General features: G+C 40.0%; 2 protein-coding genes across 2 annotated transcripts in view; both read right to left on the reverse strand.

The window, feature by feature from the left end:
• LOC102375458 (heat shock transcription factor, Y-linked-like) overlaps nt 1–2,017 on the reverse strand; it is a 5,532-nt gene extending 3,515 nt beyond the window's left edge. Inside the window, 3 exon segments of the mRNA XM_006024660.2 lie at nt 1; nt 3–601; nt 1,448–2,017. The exon segment at nt 1 is cut by the window's left edge and continues 3,515 nt beyond it. Of these exon segments, the coding sequence (XP_006024722.2) occupies nt 1; nt 3–601; nt 1,448–2,005 (1,158 nt within the window). The 5' untranslated portion in view covers nt 2,006–2,017.
• A 1,185-nt stretch (nt 2,018–3,202) lies between these two features.
• On the reverse strand, nt 3,203–18,620 carry TMEM185A (transmembrane protein 185A). The gene is made up of 7 exons (XM_006024650.2): nt 18,456–18,620; nt 13,040–13,216; nt 9,978–10,185; nt 7,879–7,962; nt 6,786–6,962; nt 6,261–6,384; nt 3,203–4,499 (listed from the first exon to the last, which is right to left on the reverse strand). The coding sequence occupies exons 1-7, from the start codon at nt 18,491–18,493 to the stop codon at nt 4,255–4,257; spliced, it is 1,053 nt and encodes a 350-aa protein (XP_006024712.1). The 5' UTR covers nt 18,494–18,620; the 3' UTR covers nt 3,203–4,254.
• Between the last annotated feature and the right edge of the window lie 1,117 nt (nt 18,621–19,737).

The raw sequence follows: 19,737 nt of genomic DNA on the forward strand, positions 1-19,737 counted from the left end.
GGTTACAAAATGGTAGCAAACTAGCCCAGTGAGCCTGCATCGCTGATAAATCTGGGTATGTGGTTGGGAAACCAGGAGGCCCTCTAAAAGGTCCAAAAGGACTGCTTGGGACAGGAGGTATGACATGATATAAAGAAGTAGCAGATGTGGTTGCAGTGGAATCCATATCCTGGCTGCTGGTTTGGCTATGGCTGTTGTGTTGCAATAAATGGAACGGAGCCAACTGATTTAACTTATCACCGTCTTCTGATGTAGCATGTTCGGACAGCCTCAGTGAAGCTGCAGTTGAAGAAGTGAATCCACTTTTGAGTTGGGTAGTTGCTCTGACAAGTCCTTTATTTGATGTAGACTTCCTTAACACAGGTACCTGCATGGCTTCCTTTGGAGCAGGTGCAAGCAAGTCATTCTCCTCCATGGCAGCACTTCCCAAGGCAGACATAACATCTGGACTTCTTCCCTCGTTCCTAAAGCAGGTCTCATTGAACTCTTGATCCAATGAAAAAGCAACTGCTGGTGTATTTCTGATGCCAACTCTTCTCTTGCACCTTACCAACAGATTTGGAAAGCCTCTCTTAAAATTTGGGTTATGGTAGAACTGTAACTAGATAAAAGCAAGGAGAAAGATTTAATTACCGCCCTGCAAGGAAGTAAGGAAAACACAAGTCAATCGCATTATGAGATAGACAATAATATTACAAAGGACACTGGCATGGTTTTTAGATCCTACATTAAGGCTGCATAAAAGATTGTACAAAACAATTGGAAGTAGAACTCAAAAGTGGAAGTTCCCTAACTTTAAAACACTCCAAGGACTAAATTCAATGTTGCAGACAAAACCAGAAAACCTGGATTATAGAAGCCAAATAAAATGCAAAGTAGAAAAGGTAAAAGGTATTTTAAAAACACTCAGTTGTACTAAATTTAAGGATTATTAGGAACATAAAAGAACCTTTAATGTAATATTCCTTTTACAGCTCTAACTTCAAGACTATTTTAACTATAAACATCAAAGTGCACTGGGAGTGAAAATCCCATTAATTTTCAGTGATTAACATATGAAAGTCATTTTTCCTTAAGAAACTTTTTGGCCACATACATTTCCCAGGGCACAAGAAAGCAAAAGCAGTTAGATCTGGTAATAAGTGGAAGTAAGAATGAAGCGAGAGGATATTTTTGTTGCCATGGCTTAAGAGCAAAAGCAAACTAAAAGATCATTTTTGCGTTAAAGTGAATAACAGTCATTAATTTGAGAACTCTGATATAGGAGAATAATTTGTGAAATGAATGATGGATAAAATCAGAGCGTCCATCACATCTGCATCCTTGATTCTTTGCATCACGATGATTAACTTAGAACAAAGCCTTTTATTTTGACATGCAAAACCCATTTGATTATTTTAGAAGCAAGGGACATCTGTGGCTTGGACAAACTATATTAATATTTTACCTTGCTAAAGGCAGAAGCTGCTTTTTCTTCTGCTAGAAATTCAGCAAGTGATGCAGACCTTTGAAAATCTTGCCGCATTTTGCTAAATCCATAGAGATTAAGCTGACGAATGAAACTTTTCATGCAATCAGTTTCAAAAATTCGCAAAGGTCCTCTCCTTTCTAGCACCTCCTTTTTAAAGAGCTCTTCATCAATCACAACACAATTTCCACCATGATCCCACCAAATTGATTTAAACTGATCACTCTCAACAATTTTCCAGAGTTTGTTTGGAAAGGTGAGGGATAAAAAATCATTATCTTCAGTGGGGCCGTCATCACAGACATTAAGACGCGGTCTTTTTATCCATGGCCCATCATTCAAAGCTTGAAAAGTATTTTCTTCTAATATAGCCCTCAAAGGAGAGTCACCAGCTGCGGTTTTAATGCACAGTGGAGTGGCAGAAGAAACAGAGATTGCGGAATTAACCATTTCATCCTGAGCTGAAACATATGCAGTTTCTGCTATAGAAAAGTCCATTTCAAATCCTCCCTTCTCGCTTAGACTACTTTTTTCCATAGTATCAGTTCAGCTTCATGCTGCTAGACAGCAAGTATATTAAAGTGATGCTAGCTGTCAATGCACTTCAAAGAAAAGTTCTAGAACATCATAATGATAACAACATGTATGGCTGTGACATCATAAAACAATGACGGTTTCCTAGCAAAATGAGCCGATAATGGCCAGACAAGTTATTAAATGCATAGTGCTTTTAGATCTACAAGTCTTTGTTTCAGTGCAACTGAAACATGAAGTACTAGGAGAGTGTTTGGCATTTAGTCATCCTCCAGAAGCAGTCACTCTATAACAGGAAGGAAAAAAGCTTGCAGTGCTGCTGCTGTTGGAAACAAAGGTAGAAGAGTTCAATTGCCAGGTCTTTAGAATCACCCACCAGTGCCTTTTACACTAATCGGATGCTAACTCCAAGAAACTAAACACGAATGCGAGGATTTCACTCGCATTTAAACAATCCAATGCGAGACTTTGCAAGTTCCTGTAAAACAGCAGCCAAAACCATCCCCCCAGGGCTCTCTGGCAGGAGCAGATTTTTGCTCCTTAAGAAGTTGGTCTGTGTAAAATGCTGGGGACTGTTAGGGAGAGGCACAGCTTGATGGTGGAACTACATCTCAACACTTCTCCCAGCGAAAGCAAAAGGCGTGGATGCTGCCTACTGCATCATGGACTTCTGATCCATTCTCTCTCCTGGGGAATGAAGTAATTCAGTCTGCTTTTCACTCCTCCAGTCTGTTGCTCTGCTCCTGTGGAGTAGAAGCAGGAGCTGCTTTCATTGCAGCTTCTTCTCAAAGTAGAAAGTGTTCGAGAAAAATAAGCGGTGCCTCATCACAAATCGCAGGTAGGATGAGAGTAGAATAGTTTGTATAGTATGGGGCCTAGGCAGTGCCTTACAACCCTATTTAGATAATAGGAAAAGAGAATCATATTGAACTGGTTACTTCCATATTCCCCTCCTCCCACCCCAAATAAACCCAACAAAAACCAAAAACAAAACCCCAACGAAAACAAAAAACCAAACAAAATCCCCATAATGAAGAAAGAAAGAAAAAAACCCAACCCATTCAGGGATAAGCCACTACTCCCCCACAGGGCATAAAACAGTTTTGGCAATTTGGCACGGATATATTTACGACGGCTAACCCAATGGGTGTGGGTATAACCAACAAATGCTGAATGCTTAAAGTATAGTTTGGCACAAAATGCAGAAGAAAATATTTTATTGAACAGCTGAAGGGGAGAATGATGAAAAAATGTGCTGCTTAACAGTAACATTTGAATACAGAACTAGAAAAGCAACATTATGTTAACATTTCCCCCCAAGCCAGTGCAAAAGTTCTGGTTATTTACATAATAATTTACATTACTAACTCAAAATAACATAAGCTGTTACACATTTCTATATAAAACAAAAGCCTTCAAGTCTTGTGTAAGAAGTGCCACACTCCTGTGCCTGTGGTGTTAGATAGTGATCTTGTCTGAATATGTAATGAAAGGTAAAGACATGCTAATAATGTTCTACTACATGCCTACTGTACTTCAACAGAAATGAAGCCAAGTGTACATTTAAGACTTGAAAGACAATCTTCTGTATTAGCATATGCAGTTCATACAGGCTTTTTAAAAAAATATTTTTACATAATATTTATACTGTACAGAACTAGACTTTGAACCAAATATATTACAAAGCTAAAGTGTTTATATAAATACTATACAGGCAGGTTTGTAACCAATCCAATAAAAAGGTTCACAATTTAGACAATCACCTATCTTCATGGATTAAAAAAACAAAACAACAACACATTCAAAACCCACCATAACACTGGGAACCCAATGTTTAGAAGCCTTAAATGAGGGTAGGAAAGTCTGAATGTGACTTACGAGAGATCAGACCACGAAATTACAAGTTTTCAATGCCCATCTTGCTACATTTGCTTTCCCCATTTCTGAATTGGGGGTTGTATCTTCAGTAATGACTTCATAGGTGCATTTTTAGACAAAGATTGTTTCCTTCTGTTAACCTTACTGCAATTACTGTTCCCATTTTGATTAACTTCCATGAGATTTTGAGCAAACATGAAAAGCTTTCAAAACAATATTTAAAAAAAATCTTCAATTGCTTTAGTACAAGCTACTAATCCACAAATATCTATCCTTAAAAGAAATTCAAACAAGGCATGAGATGAAATATGTTTGGCTGCTGATTCCCAGTTCCAGTTTCATGGGGGTGGTATCAATTCACCTTTGAAATGACCTTAATCTGGCATGTCAATGTTTATCTTGGGAGGTGGAATAACGTATTTCCCAGGACTCTGGGTGATGACCACTCCAGTCTTTTTCCGAAACATTGGTGCAATTTTTGGAGGCTCTGGAACAGGTGTTTCTTCTGCTTCCTCATTATCTTCATGATGCAGATCATAAGAAATATTTCCATACTCTCTTAAGAATGGGAAAATTTCAAGCAGGAATTGACAGAAGTCTTTGCGAATTCCAAACCACCCTGAAAAGTTGTAAGAGGTTTAGATTTCACTCCTAAAGGATATCAAATTTTTATCAAATAATACGATTAAGCAATCTCTTCTTTTAATTAAGCTCTCATTAAATTATATTTAAATATTCATACAGAATGCTTTCCTATAAATAAATAACAATAAGCACTGCTTTACAAAAGGTTGCTTACACGATATAGTATGTATAATACATAGTACTGCAAATTCAAGTTGTATTATTAGCTTGCAGCCATAGTACCACAAAGCAAGATCCCATCAGATAATATAGGTTATACAGGGTCAGGCTAGATCAGTATGTGGAGTGGGAGGGAGCCAAAAAGGCATAGCTGGTCAGCAAAATGAAGGCACACTTAGATCAGAGGTGGAAATATACTGCTACGTTAAATCTCACAACATAGACAACAATAGCAGCACACATGCAATAGCACAGGTTTCAGCCCAGGTTGGCAAAACAGGTACTGATGGTCTTCAAAAGACTTAAGCTAGCAACAACAGTGCATGCTGAAAGCAGAGTCTAGTATCTTCACTGTTAATGTAGCTAGCAGAGGTATATCCACCTCATCTACAATCACATATTTTGTTGCACAGGTATACAACATTTTAAATTGTTCAAGTAACTGGTGTTGGTTAGCCAATACATGACACTCTTCCATTAATTAATAACGCCAAAACCTAGTGTGAGGCAATGCTTCCACTGAAGCCTCCCCTCCTTTATATTAAGCTAAAATCCTGCCTGCTTGCTATTGGAGACCCTATGTTATTCTTGAAGGGTGATATCACACATGGTGTTCAGCGGCCATATTTCAAGGATGCATTTAACTTAACCCCACTGGAACTATCTGGGTTGAATGGTACAGTATCATGTCATATTCATTCACCTTCATTAGGCGCTGCAGAACATGAATGTGCAGCAACAGCATACAGCCTTATTAAAGAGTCAGATACTGCTGCACTTTAATCAGCAGAAAGGTAGTTAGCCATGTTAGGTTGAAACCAAGGAAGACAGAGCAGTGTGGCATGAAAGAAACTAACTGGTTCAGTCTCCATAGCACTACCCTGCCTTAAGTTCTGGTGACTTCAATCAATGTTGCAGCTGCCCCCAAATACACCATCAGGTTGTTCCATGCTTCAAGGTTTTCATGTCTAAAGCCTAATAAGGCCTGCTTCATACACATTGGAAGACACCACGAAGCTAAGATATTCCTTGTAGTGGGGCTAAATAGGGTTTAAACCATCAATGATAGTGAAAAGATCATTTAAGCACTGAAAATTTCTTAGTGCTATTTCTTCTGCAGTTGCAGCACAGCCATGTCTGGTATAATAGCTGAACATGAAAGCTGCCTGCAATCTAAAAACAACTATTAGTGTATTCACAGCTAGGCAGAATTTTACTACAATAAAACACTGCATTTGGTTCCTTTCAACATGAAAGAGCCCAGTGGTTCATAGTCTATAAACATATAGTACAAATAAATGCTGCAAAATACCTCCAACACAAGTGCAAGGCATACCACCTTCCACTCCACTGAAAGGCCCCTACATAAGATCCCTACTGCAAAATTTTCAGAATAGAGTACTTAAAACTGTTTTAGACATTCTACCTTTTTTCTAGTCCTTTTTCTTTCTAGAAGTATTTGCATAACAAGTATTTTTACTGAGCCTTTCCAGAAATGCACTACATTCTGATGTTCAATATTTGAGGATAGTATAAGCTTTTAAAAATCTAATACTGCATATTTTTGGATACTTACAGTGATTTCCTCCTTTTTGTCCAAAGGTTGTTGCCATTAATGTTATCAAAGACAGCCAAAGTGGGACAAATATGGGTATAAATGAAAATGCATTATGTCCATCCAGTCTGTGCACAAGTAAAATCTAATGGGAAAAAAGTGATATCAATTTGACTGCAATACAAACATAATCTTAAACTCCGAGTCTCAATTTACTCAGTTAGTTTGTACAAGTAGACCGTTGCACCTATGCAGAGCTCCTCTCATCTCAGACCTTTAATACAATTTATCTGTTAAGTACACTTCTTCTACAAGTACATTATTCATAGCCTAGACATGAAATAGAAGATCTTTCCAATGCCTGTGTGAATTATGATGTCTTTTTACTTAACAAAAATGCATATTTCTTAAAATCTCTCTCTCCCTCTATAAAGTTAAAAAGCATCTTTAATTACATAAAAAATGGGCAAATGTAGGAAACTGATTAATAAAGCAACTTCAATTTCTCACTGTAATTCAAACATAGGAGATAAAATATTTGCCTACTTCAAACGTGAGTAATGGAACAACGATTGTCATCCAACTGATTGCCATCGTTATGTGCGTTCGCCTTTGCTCGGCAATCACATCCATTGACCGCAAGAACAGGACAGACCAAACAATGTAATAGAGCACGACCAGACATAGAAATGACATCAAGATCCACAGAGGAACGCAGACAACCTGAAAGAGAAAGAAGGCCTGAACTATTTTTCCTCCTGGGTAAATTATTGTATTAGTTTGGGGGCAATTTTTAGCAAGACTGCCAAGTGGATTCAAGTAATTTGTTGCAGGTCTGCAATACTTTGCCTTTAATATTACTTCTTTAATAAGAAAGCTTCATGAACCATGCACCATACTAAGTACTGTATCACATTTCTTTGTTTAGCAGATAAGCTTCTTAAAAGCTGTCTAGACTGGATCTTTAACAAAATTAGCTGAAACAATTTAAAATCACTTCAAACTAATCCCGTTTCAACAAAAGGGGACTAGACACTATGAATGGGGGCTCCCTGCAAGATCCCTTTGCTAAACAAGGTTCTTAATCCTTTTCAGGTTCATTCTTGAATCTAGTTCCAGAGCAAGAAGGGCACGTGGCCATACTACCACATTAACTTTGACATCTATTCACACTAAGTCCACACATAAAAAATAGATTTTGTATCTTTTAGGGCCATTTTCAGACTTCAGTATATTTTAAGATTAACTCTATAGAGTAACTGGATTTTTGTGGATACTAGCTGAGAAAGCAAAAATCTCCCAGTATTTACTACAATACTGTTTCTATACAAGCATTTCCCATCCATGTCATGGTCTTACTATCTGATCAGCAATTTTCCTTCTATGTTATTTCCTTAACATTTGATCAGAGATTGACTGTACATGGTGACAACACCATCTTACTCCCGTGGAATGAAAAGTTGTCCTCTGATGAAAGTAAACTATCTCCATAGGTTTCCTGAACTAGCCATTTGGTGAAAAAATATGGGATAAGCAAATCAACAGAAATGAGATCACACCTGAGCTGAGCACATTCAATGTTTCCATAAAGACTCCACATTTAAAAGTGAGGATATAAAAGAAAATTAAATTTACGTACAAGCCATGGCCATCTGATGATCTCGTCTAGCCTGAGTGCAATAAATATGAATTGGAGAATATTGACAGAGCACAAAATTTCCAGCTAGAAATAAAACAGATACATTAGAGTCACCTCTGAGCACTATTAATAAACACACAGCCCAAAATATAAGACGGAACACTTATGGCTCAGCATATAGTGCTTAAACGTTGAACACAACTTAGTCTAGCATATAGCTATATAATATTAGTCATCTGTCCTTCCTATTATACAATACCTATTTTAGTTTTACCTGTTATAAACTGAAGACGGGAAAAAAATCAAAATGGATCATATGTCTTTGTATTTAATCATTTTTACTCCCTCAGTTAAAAATATTAGCAGTTTTGAATGCTGGAAGTAGGAAGAACACTTTTATCAGATTAGAAATAAAATGATATTTTATTTATTTAATTATATTTATAAGTTTATGCTTTGCACAACTACTTTTAATTAAAGTTTGTTTTTGCCTTTTTTTTCCACTATGACATTCCCTTTAGTACTTAACTGTCGGTCAAACATTACATTTTGCTAGCGCAGGGCAGCCAGAATGTGAAACTGAAACTAAGTAGGTCTGCCCTGAATCTCAGTCCTATATAAAATGAAATGGTATAAGCAGCACTGAGTAGACTGGATATTCACATGTTATATACAGTTTGTTGTGTAATTAAAATAATGACATCTTCAACATGCCACAAAAATATAATAAATACTAGCTGCATTAAAAAAAAAATCAAAAAAAAAAAAAAATCACTGAGAGCTTTTTAGCTTTCCATTCACCACTATTTCAGCCTTCAGCAGAAATAAAATTTGTATTTTAAAACTAACACTAAGTGGTACTGAAAATTAACACAGCTGTGATTAGCTCAAAAAAGGGGTAAAAAATGAAATGTCATCTGAGTTAGCAACATTGTTTCCCAAAGTTTACTGACCTACCACAGCAGCTAGAAATTTAGGGGACCAGAAAAATTAACTCTGACGCAGTGAGAACCCTGGCATTTAAGAAGGAAAATAAAAAATAAAGGAAATAATTTTCTCTTTTAAAATTAAGATGCAAATATCTAAAGTACGTTTGAGATGTCAGTATTGCCCAGAGATTACACAATATATGCTATTTCATATTGGCTTAGACTACTCACAAAGTATCTATTTTATAATAATGACAGTTAAACAACTCTTGTATTTTAGTCAACATTACAAAAGTTTCTGCCATAAAGACATACGAGGTGTGATCTGCACGTGAAGAACTTCATTTAATGAGGGCAAACAGAAAAGGTAAAACTTGAGGGAAAATGGAAGGAATGCAAAACAGCATGAAAAAAGCAAGAAGAGGAGTGGAAAAATGAGTTGGAGGTCTAGATGTGTAACTTATGTTCCCTTTGAGAGAGAGATCTGTGCCTTTTTAGGAGTGAGGGGATTCAATTTTTTCTTTACTAATATTTATTGGCTGTGCTACCGTCTTGTAAATCATCTGGTAATCAAGTACCTGCTAGAAAAGGATTACTTCCACACAGACTGCATGTTAAGAAGTGCTAGAAACAGAAATCAGACAAACTCCATTTGAAAATGTTTTAATATCAGCAGTTTTCTAGGCATCCAAAATTATAATCCATAAGCTACCCAGACAGACACTTCCACAACATTCTTTCTTCTCCGGAATGTGCTGAACTCAGTATACCCGCACATTAAAAAATGCCTAGGCACCTCATCTAACAATAGAGTTTTAAATATCATAACAAGCCTACCAATTGTTATCAATCTTCTGAAAACAGGTAGGCACTAAACTCACTTTAAGTGTCCAAAATTAGTTCTTAAGTCAAAACCTTCTGTAGTGCACTGCTTTTTAGGATAGTTAAGGATTATAACAGGTTTAGAACATGACGCAATTTAATACATTCTTAGTCAAAGATAACTTAATTAGGAAAAATTGACGTTGAAAGGATTTCTATCCCTGGGTTTTCAATACTGGTCATCAATGGACTCTGACAGATAAATCACTCTTCAGAGTGCTCAGTATAGAAAAAAAAGTTTTCTACCACGCAGAGTCAATAAATGCTACTATGAATATACAGTATTACCTCGAGAGATCTGTCATGTCGGAAGCCCCAGACACATGCTGCAACTGACACTGGAGATACAAAGAATAATGGCATGAAGACCAGAAGCCAGAAATGAGTTCCTCTCTCGATCCTGTCACACACCAGAACTTCAAACATCAGGAGCAGCAGGTGGATGCCTACCGCAATTAACATAGCTTTGAACTCCACGCACGTTTCTCCTTCTGCTCTAAAGAGGGATATGAGAGCAATCAAAATCCACGCAGCTGTATAAAGAACACACTCATGCAAACATTCCAAAACATTTTAAAAATAATCTGTGTCTATCCCACGCCATGTAGACATTTGATATTATACAAAATGATGGCCAACATTTCGATATCATTTTTGGAACAGAAGTGCTCTCTTTTGAAACTTCAAATAAAACAAAACAAACAAAAAACCTTTAAAGCCAAATCAAAACACAAATTCAAAAATTTCCACAAGAGCAAATTCTTGACACACTTTTCAGAGAACCAAGACAGATTTTTTCAGCTTGCTCCCTGGACAGTTTGCAGGATGATGGGCTGGCAGGAAAGCATGCAGGCCAGCCTGCCTGCCTGGTTTTTATCAAAGCTTCCAACTGAATCAGTAAGTTCTTATGGAGTGTGCCGAGTCTGTTAAATCAGCATCCTCCAAGAAAAAAAAACAATCCGTTTTTGACCAGCTCCAAACCTCTCTTAGCAGAATAAGGAGTGGCCTATTGCACTTTTTTTTTTTAATAATAGAATATGCATTTTCTCTTTTACAGATAGAACCACTCCTTGACAGGATGGTTTCTAAATGTATGAACTATTGGTATACTGACTACTTCTGGTCTCAATGAGATCATCTTGAACTTACATAACACATTTTCAACATAGAAATAATTCATTCAATTATATTTCAAGATCAAAAGGTGTTATGAAAAAATTAGGGACATGGTTTCTTAAACTAGATTAAAAGACACAGATATAAATCAAATTATACAGTCCCACACAATGTGATCTTTATATGCCAGAGAGATAGCAATCATTTTCACTATTATACATATTAAGTAAAATGACGTCTGCAAATTACTATTATATTGGCATATGGCACTCAATTTTTTTCTCATATCCTCTAACTGGCACCACATTAAAGGCATAAATACAGATTATTGTCTTTGGTCTTATTCTCGGCTTTATGGAGTCCTGAAGATCAATTTGGAAAACGTGACAAAGATAACTGTGAGCCTGGCTTAAAAGTAATGAAATGAAAATTTGTTATTGTGAATCTACTGGTTTGCTTCTAATAGTTCACATTTAAGATATCAAGGTAGGAGTGCTTAAGGTATCAAGGTAGGAGTGCTTCTCATGAAAACACACATCTGAAATAATATGGTTTATGACATTCACAAGTAGGGCTGCAATATAAGAATATTTTTATATTAGAAAGTTTAGTACTCCAAAACAAAAAAAACACAAAACTACTTACAAATATATTCCTATACAGTCCTTTCAGCGCTATACTAGTAATATTATGTGTATTACTTTGGTATCAGAGGAACCATATTGAAAGCAACTAGTTTATTACTTGAGGTTTTTCAAAACAGCTGCTTGCATTTTATCAATACATGCAATTACAATTCATTAAGTTTTAACAAACTAGGGTGGTATCAACACCAAGGGAGAAAGTTTAGTTAGGCAGCACTGTAGGAGGGAAGAAAACCTTTTTTTGCTTTGACAACTTTCTTTATCTAGGGGGAACCTTACTCAATACATGGGTCTCAATCTTAAATTGTAGGTGTACACAACCTGTGCTGAGTCAATGGAGATCAGCAGGCTGGGTGATGCTAAACTGGTTAGCCTATCTACTGCCATCTGCAAGATCAGGATCTCAATTTAGACAAATTCTACCTTTTCATCTTTTAATAAAACAGGAAATCTGGTACTTGACAACTGAAGTTTGAAAACAACAAGCAAAGGCACGTACTCATCCAGCTGAGCTTCTTCCAAGGATAGCAGACATACTTAAGCATGATCTAGAATGGGTGCCAAAGATATGGCCCATGGGCCAGACCCAGTCCATGGAACTACCACCCCTGAACTTGCATGCCATACATGACAGATCAGCCCCATGCTGGTCAGGGCATGGACCAATAAGTCTGACACCCCTAGGCGAGAAGAATTGTTCTAAATCAATTTACTGAAATAAACAGAAAATGAAATCCAGTTAAACATGTGTAACCCCATAATATTTACAGGGATGCTTATGTTAGGATATACCAGGATGTCAAAATAGGTTGCTTGAGCCTGGGAGGCGTAGGATTTCAGCAATGGCAAGTGGCAACATTAACCCTCATAGGTTCCTGAGCTGACACAGAGGCCATTGCTTGCCCTACTGCCAAAATCCCAGGTATGGATTCTCACCGGGGACTTGGACTTGTTACAGTCACCGAAACAACATCCCAGGTATGGATTCCTACTGTGCGGGATTCATTTTGGCAGAACAAGCAACAGTGGTGTTAACCCCTGTAGCTCCCTGAGCCAAGACAGTGGCTCAGACAGCCAGGTGTGTTACGCTGCCACTGCTCACCTCACTGCCAGAGGTGTGTCCAAATCTGGCCTGTAAAGAAGCCCTACGGGCCAGATCTGGCCCACAGGCCAAATAAATCTGACACCCCTGGATTATACAGAAATAAATTATGCTGTAATAAGCACCTTTAGAGCTATAACTGGGTCCACAGGAGTAGGATGCACTTGTTTAACTGGAATAATTTTAAAAATCATTATACTGAAATAAGTACAAAAGCTAGAGATAAACTCATGAGGTTTTAATCTAATGTGTCTAGATAGCATCTCTGCAGTTTGCAGGAAATTGTCATTGAGAATGAAAGTGTTCAGGGAGGCAAAAGCTGTGTTTCCAAGACTTGTGTACTAAAGTGATTACTTTTAAACAGCACCAAGCAGGCTATGTTTTTAATATAACTAATTTAATAAGTTATCAAAAAGTGCTTAAGAGGCTCATTCAATAAGGATAGGCATTTCTTTATTTTACCTGGAAAATAAGAGTTCTAAACTTACCGATACTGCGGGTTTCGTGCCCATACCCCAGTTCCTACTGAGGCACCAACTATAACCATTAGCTTCCATAGCCATATCGGAGCAAAGACGGCCCAGTAACTCCATTGTATTTTGTCATCCAAACGGAGTGAAAGTAAAACTGAGAATAGCAGCAGACAGGCATAGATAAGGAATTTGCTATTAAAAAAGAGAAAGATAAACAACTCAGAAGTTAAGGTAGATTCTTTACCAAAATGTCTGTCAAGCAAAGGACACCCAGTTTAGTCAACACTTGCTTTGTTTGCACTGTACATAGCAATTTTGAATCAGACTGTTGCTTAACACAGCAAAAAACTATGGCTGTTACATTTCTTTAAATTTATTTAGTTAGTCTAATAAAAGACGTTACATCTACCCAAAGAACTGTGTCTGCCTACGTCCTTAGACCAACACAGCTACAACCAACAACCTTTAAACAGTCAAGTCACTTTTCATGATGAGCTTTATTTATCTTGAAATGCATTACTCTATGCCACCTCACCCATCACTAAAGCCCTTGCTTCAAAGGAATCCATCAAAAGCATGTTTGTAAGGCAAATGTCCAGGATACAAATGGACTTTTAAAGTACTTCTCCTGCAATATAGCTCTTGAATATACCCTGCTTAAATAGACAATGTTCTGAAATCCAACAAATTACATTTCTGGAAAATACACCATGTAGAGTATAAATCAACAAGTAATAATTGTAATTAGGAGTGCATTAATATACTGGTTTTGTTATTGGATTGGTACCAATAAAAGGAGAAATACGAGGAGAGACTGAAGGACCTGAACCTGTTCAGCCTCAGCAAGAGGAGGCTGAGGGGGGACCTGGTGGCTGCCTACAAGCTCATCAGGGGGATCAACAGCAAATAGGCAGAGCCCTTTTCTCCCCAGCACCACCTGGCGTGACGAGGAACAACGGTCGTAAGCTGATGGAGAATACGTTTAGGTTAGAGATCAGAAGGCAATATTTTACAGTTAGGGTGGCCAAAATCTGGAACCAACTTCCCAGGGAAGTGGTCCTTGCCCCTACCTTGGGCAAATTCAAGAGGAGGTTGGATGATCACCTGTCTGGGGTCTTGTGAGCCCAGCATTCATTCCTGCCTGTGGCAGGGGGGCAGTTTAGATGCTGTGTTCAGGTCCCTCCTGACCCTAGCTACTATGAAGCTATGACGTTATTGGCTATTGGATTTTTTTGCTTGTTGCAGCCGATAATTACAGCTGTGTGCACGAAGCAGCCTGGTAAGTACAGTCCGGTCCCTGTGTCCTGCTGCCCACCCGAGCCCATGGCAGACTACAGGTCCTGGTGAGCGGCGGGAGGGGGCGCTGGGGAGTGGTCACAGGGCATCACGCTCAGCAACAAAGGGGCTGTTACTGGCTCCTGCTGCTCCTGCCATGGCAATGCCACATACACAGCAGGGGCCTGTGCGCCAGGGCTGCTGCAGACGTCAGGCTGCGCATGGGTGAGGTAAGGTGCCACGTGAGGGGCACTGTGCTCTGCCAGGCACCAGGCACCTTTGCAAAAGTGGCTTCTCCCCAGTATCTGCAGAAGCTCGGCTGCTCTAGGGTTCCAAATGCACCCAGTACAGCTGTCCACATGAGGGTCTGCCCTGTTTGCCCAAGACAGCAGCGTGGGTGCACGGGGAGTGGGGCTGTGGGTAGGAGCCATGGGCAAGGGGGCAACGTGCGCGGGAGTAAGGCAGTCACTGTTCCTCGTCAAGGGCTGGAGCAGGCAGGAGGCGTGTGTGTTACAAACGCAAAGCAAACAAAAAAATGGTTTATGTCAGCAGCTTAAAATGCCTTGCACTACTACTAAATATTGGTTATCGGATTGGCATCAGCCAATATGGTTGGTTAATCATCAGCTACTGGTACCAACCAAGAAAATCTTTATCTGTGAACTCCTCATTGTAATCCATATACAGAACCTTGAATGTTACTCACTAATCATGCAAGGATATTGCAGTCCCAATAATTTTTAAAGATTTTAATGTAAAATAAATACAATGGTACCTTGAATTTTAAAAATAGCTTTGCCAGCACATTTTATGAACTATTCAAGCTAAAGCTATTCTCACGTGCTCAGAATACAATGACACAGCAATCTGTCATTATACTATAAGACAGGCAAAATAATGACACAAAGAATTCATTTGCTACTGTACAAGAGACAAAAATAATGTGTACTGAAAGCACTTTTCACCTCAGGATCTCAAGGTGCTCTGTAACACGTAATTAGGCTTCAACACCACCTCTATGAGTAAATGATTATATGTATTTTACAGCTTGGTAAACTAAAGAACAGAGATTAAATGACTAGTCCAGCAGTGAAGTCAGAAATACAATGCAGTTGTACAAAATAACCTAATAAGCCACCCTTCTTCATTATCATAATATCCTAATAAAAGAAACATTCACAAGATCAGCACCTCCTGGTTTAGGTAACAAGGCTGTTTTGTCTCTCCTCAGCACAAATGCCTCAGTTCATTTTTAATAGCAGAAAACAATTTGACTGTGTCAGTGTTCTGTGGTATATTTGCTGAGGCTACCTGAAGGTACCAAAATACATTATGATGCTGACTAAAAAGTCCAGGTATGACTTTCTAAACGTATGTTATTAAAAATATTTACAGGTTACTTCCAGATACATTTCCCCTCTCCCCAGTTAAAAAACAAACAAAACACTACCATGCAAGGGTGACAAAGGTTTATCAGAAGATCAAAACATTTAGGGTGGGAAGCATACAAAGTGGCAACCTGAACTCCTAAATTACTTAGTTAGGCTACTTTCAATTATGCTTCAAATTATGTTTCACCAAAAAAACCCTCTACCACAAAACAACTCAAACTACATAAAAGCTCTTTTCCTGTCTCAGCAGCATTTGACATAGTGCATCTACAGTTAATTTGTTTTAGCCTCTTTGCATGAGTATACTGCCTGAAGCATTTATCATTTTGCACTATTTTTTTTCTAGGCAATCAAGTACAGTTTGTTAAAAGTATGACTGTAATCATGTAAAGCCTGTGATTAGCCATGCTTAATAAACCCTGTTCTTCAGAACTTCCAGGATGCCGTCCTGTCCTATATGACTTTGACCAAACTGCCTTAAGACATCCAGCAATAGCAAATCCAGGAACACAGGGAAAAGGTGAAACTATTCACCTCACTCTCCTGCTTCCTCTAATAATTCCTACCTCAGGGGCTGATGCTGCAGAAATCCCCCACCCACACTGGGGCTACACTCTAGAGCAGCAGTTCCCAAACTCTGACAGATTGCGCACCACCAATTATCTCGAGTGGACTCTCACTCACACTTGGTCTCCTCCACGATTTAAACGGTATAATGCTACTAGATTTTAACACTTCAGAAGCGTCTCATTTGGTACATTTAACATGTGCTAAAATGTTCAGGATAGTCTTTTTTTCTAGCTTAAACCTCAGACCAGAAAGGAGAAGTTATTTAAATTTGACATTTGGCCTTTTTGGGGGGGGAGTGGAGATCTCTCCCCCAAACTCCCTGAATTGTAAAGCAATTGAATATTACCAGGTGCCAACAAGATAGCAATCTGGCAAATATTTTTCTTCCCTTTTTAAAGAAAGCTTCTTTTTATTCTTTGAAACCTAGATTGTCTGTCTGTCTGCAAGGCATGCTTTAGTTGCATACATCCAGGGATATACGAGTAAAATTCTATGCATTGGATTGTACAGAAAAATCAGGCCAGATCATCTACTAAGTCTAGAGCCTACGAATCCTCAAATAGTGAGGAAAAGGTCTGCAGCAGTGGTTCTCAATCTTCTTAGGCTTAAGGCACCTTTCAGAAATGCCAGCCCTTACGTTTTCACCGTTTTGATGACAGAAAAACAACAGAACAATTCTCCTGCTGCAAAGAACTGAGAAAGACTCCAGTAGCTCACAATGTTTTTTGACACTATGGATACCGACCTGAAATCTCTCCCTCTATTTTGTCAGGTTCCCAGGTTGTAGCCGTACTGGTCTAGAACAGAGGTTCTCAACCCCCTGGCTGCAGCCTGGTACCGGGCCACAAAGGGTTGGCTGCCCGAATAGAAGTCCAGAAGTGACCGGCATGCCAACCTTGTCTAATGCTAAGTATAAAAAAGGGCTGGCTGCCAGTCTGCCACATGCCGGTCACTTCTGGTCTGCAGTCTGTTGGTCCACTGTCGAAGAAGATTAGGAACCACTGATCTAGAGGCAAAAGAAAGCAAAAACTCTCAGCAGAGGCAATATCTTTTATTACACCAACTACAGGCAACCCCCGCTTCGCGCTCTTAATTGGTTCCTGAAAAACCGAGCGTTAAGCGTAAGAAGCGTTAAACGAAACCTCAAGTATTGGACAACCCAAGATGGTGACCGCGAGCGTTATAGTGAAACTTGCTGAGCGCTAAGTGAAATCAGGTATCAGTTTCAAACGAGCGTTAGAGCAAAACAGTGCTAAGTGAACCATGGAAGATGCCAAATTTTAGCCAATTTTGGATTTTAAACTTCACTGCAAAACAACAAGAAAGGTTTTCTCCCTCCCTGCCTGCCATCTGACACCTCCAGGGAAGAAACCGTCCCAGATCTACACCTCCAAGAGCTATCCAGCACAGCTCACAAAGACACTCTCACGGACGGCCTTCCATCTCCAGCTCCCTCTTCGCAGAAATGAAGTTTATTTCCTACCTATGGCGACTGTTTTACCACCTTGTACCATCTATACTTTTCCCAGACCCTGACGAAGGGACTTTGATCCCGAAAGCTTGCAGAAAAGGACAGTTTTCTTGCTGTTTCCCAGTTGGTCAAATAAAAGGTATCATTGTGCAACCAGCAGTTCTAGTTTTTCGCAGGTCTTCTCGTCTCTGACCAACACGGCTACCAAGCGCACCCCCACTTAGCGCTCTCAGTTGGGTCCTGATAAACCGAGCGTGAAGCGAAACTGCAAGTGTGGGATGACCCACGGCGGCGAGCGCGAGCCCCACGGCGGCGAGCACCATAACGAACCTCGCTGAACGCCAAGCGGAATCGGGTACCAACGTAAAACGAGCGGTATAGCAAAACAGCGCGAAGCGGGGGTTGCCTGTAGATATTTGCAAAAAAACCCAAAAAACTTGCAAATACAGAAAATTAGATTTTGCAAAAAAAAAAAAAAAAAATTTGCAAGTTTTTGTTGTTTTTGTTGTTGCAAATGTCTAGCTGGTCTCATAGAGACATCACCACCTCTGCCACCAGTCTGGATGCCGCTCTCTGCTTGAAGGGACTGTGTCCCCCACCACCGCAGAAGCTGGCCCGAAGCCCCCCCAGGAGCCGTGAGGGGGTGGGAGAGGGGGAAGGAACCGGAAGCTCCCGTCATCCACCCTCCCCCTCCCCCTGGCCGGGCCGGGCCACGCCGCCTCACCTGGGATTGAAGTCCTGGAACAAGCCCCGCAGGTTCATGGCGGCCTGACCCCGCGCCCCGCCGCTCGCTACAGGTCACGCATAGCGCAGCCGCCCGCGATCCTCCGCCCCACACCGCCGCGGGCCCACCGCGCATGTCCGGAAGTGCCGTCATCCAACCGCTCTCGCCGTCAGGCCCCGCCCACTGACGGAGTAAGCAACCCAGGCGCGCGAAGCGCATGCGCGCTGGAGGCTTGTGGCCTGACGGGGTGGGGTTGGAAGGGAGTTGCGCGGAAGGGGAGTTGCGCATGTGTGGTGTGGGGGCCAGGGAGAGTAGTGCACCATGCACCTCCTGTGGGCCCTGCCTAGTGGCCTCAGTGTTAGTGAGGTTCAGCCTGGCCTCGTTAACTAAACTTGGCAAGCAAGGGTCTTTGGGTAAATCCGGTGTCTTTTCTTAGCCAACTGACATAGTTGGGAAAAGTCTAATTTTAAAAAATATGAATTTTTTCCAACGATTTCAGTCGGTCTAAGAAAAGATATTGGATTTACCCCAAGAGCCTTGTCTGCCTATGTCCTTAGATCAACGCGGCTACAACCTGCAGCCCTGAGACATGGAGGATAACTATAACGTGGATGATGACTAAACAAAAAACTGACATTTTTTGCCAAAAACTCAAAAAAAGTATTTGCAGAAGCTGTTTGCAGGTGCTTGGGAAACAGTCCAGGCTCTTCCAGCCGGTGCTGAGGGCCTGGGGTTTATCCAGCTACTTTTATGAAAGGAAAATGTGGTGCAGGATGCAATCTGCTCCTCTTGAGACCCTTGCTACACATTGCGTATATTATGCAATTGACTGGTGAATCGTGCAATAAATGTAGACCAGCCACAGGTGCAAATAGGGCCCGCAAATGCAAAGTGATCATCGCACAATGAACTGGTTATTCAATAAATAATAGTCATGCAATAAATTTAGACCAGCCATGCATGCAAAGTCATTATTACAGGATAAAAATGACTCTCCAGCTATAAGAAGAGTCTGCTAGCTGTAAAGTTAGTGCTGGGAACTGTGTAACAACTCTATAGCTGGTTTCTATCCAGCTTTCATTTGAACATATAGCAGGGCCTTGAAGTCTTGAGGTCTCTGTCTGATTCTTTTGCAAGCTTAAACATTTGTGTGTGGCTGGCTTCCTCAAAATAGCTGGCGGGCGAAAGCTGGCTGTTCAGATGCAAATATGTCTGTCAAGAGCCTTACTGCAGCAGAGAGAGAAAGAAAAGCTTTCTTGCCTTTTAATGTCGGTCGGGGCTG

This window comes from Alligator sinensis, unplaced genomic scaffold (genome assembly GCF_000455745.1).
Source record: "Alligator sinensis unplaced genomic scaffold, ASM45574v1 scaffold207_1, whole genome shotgun sequence".
NCBI classification, from domain to species: domain Eukaryota; kingdom Metazoa; phylum Chordata; order Crocodylia; family Alligatoridae; genus Alligator; species Alligator sinensis.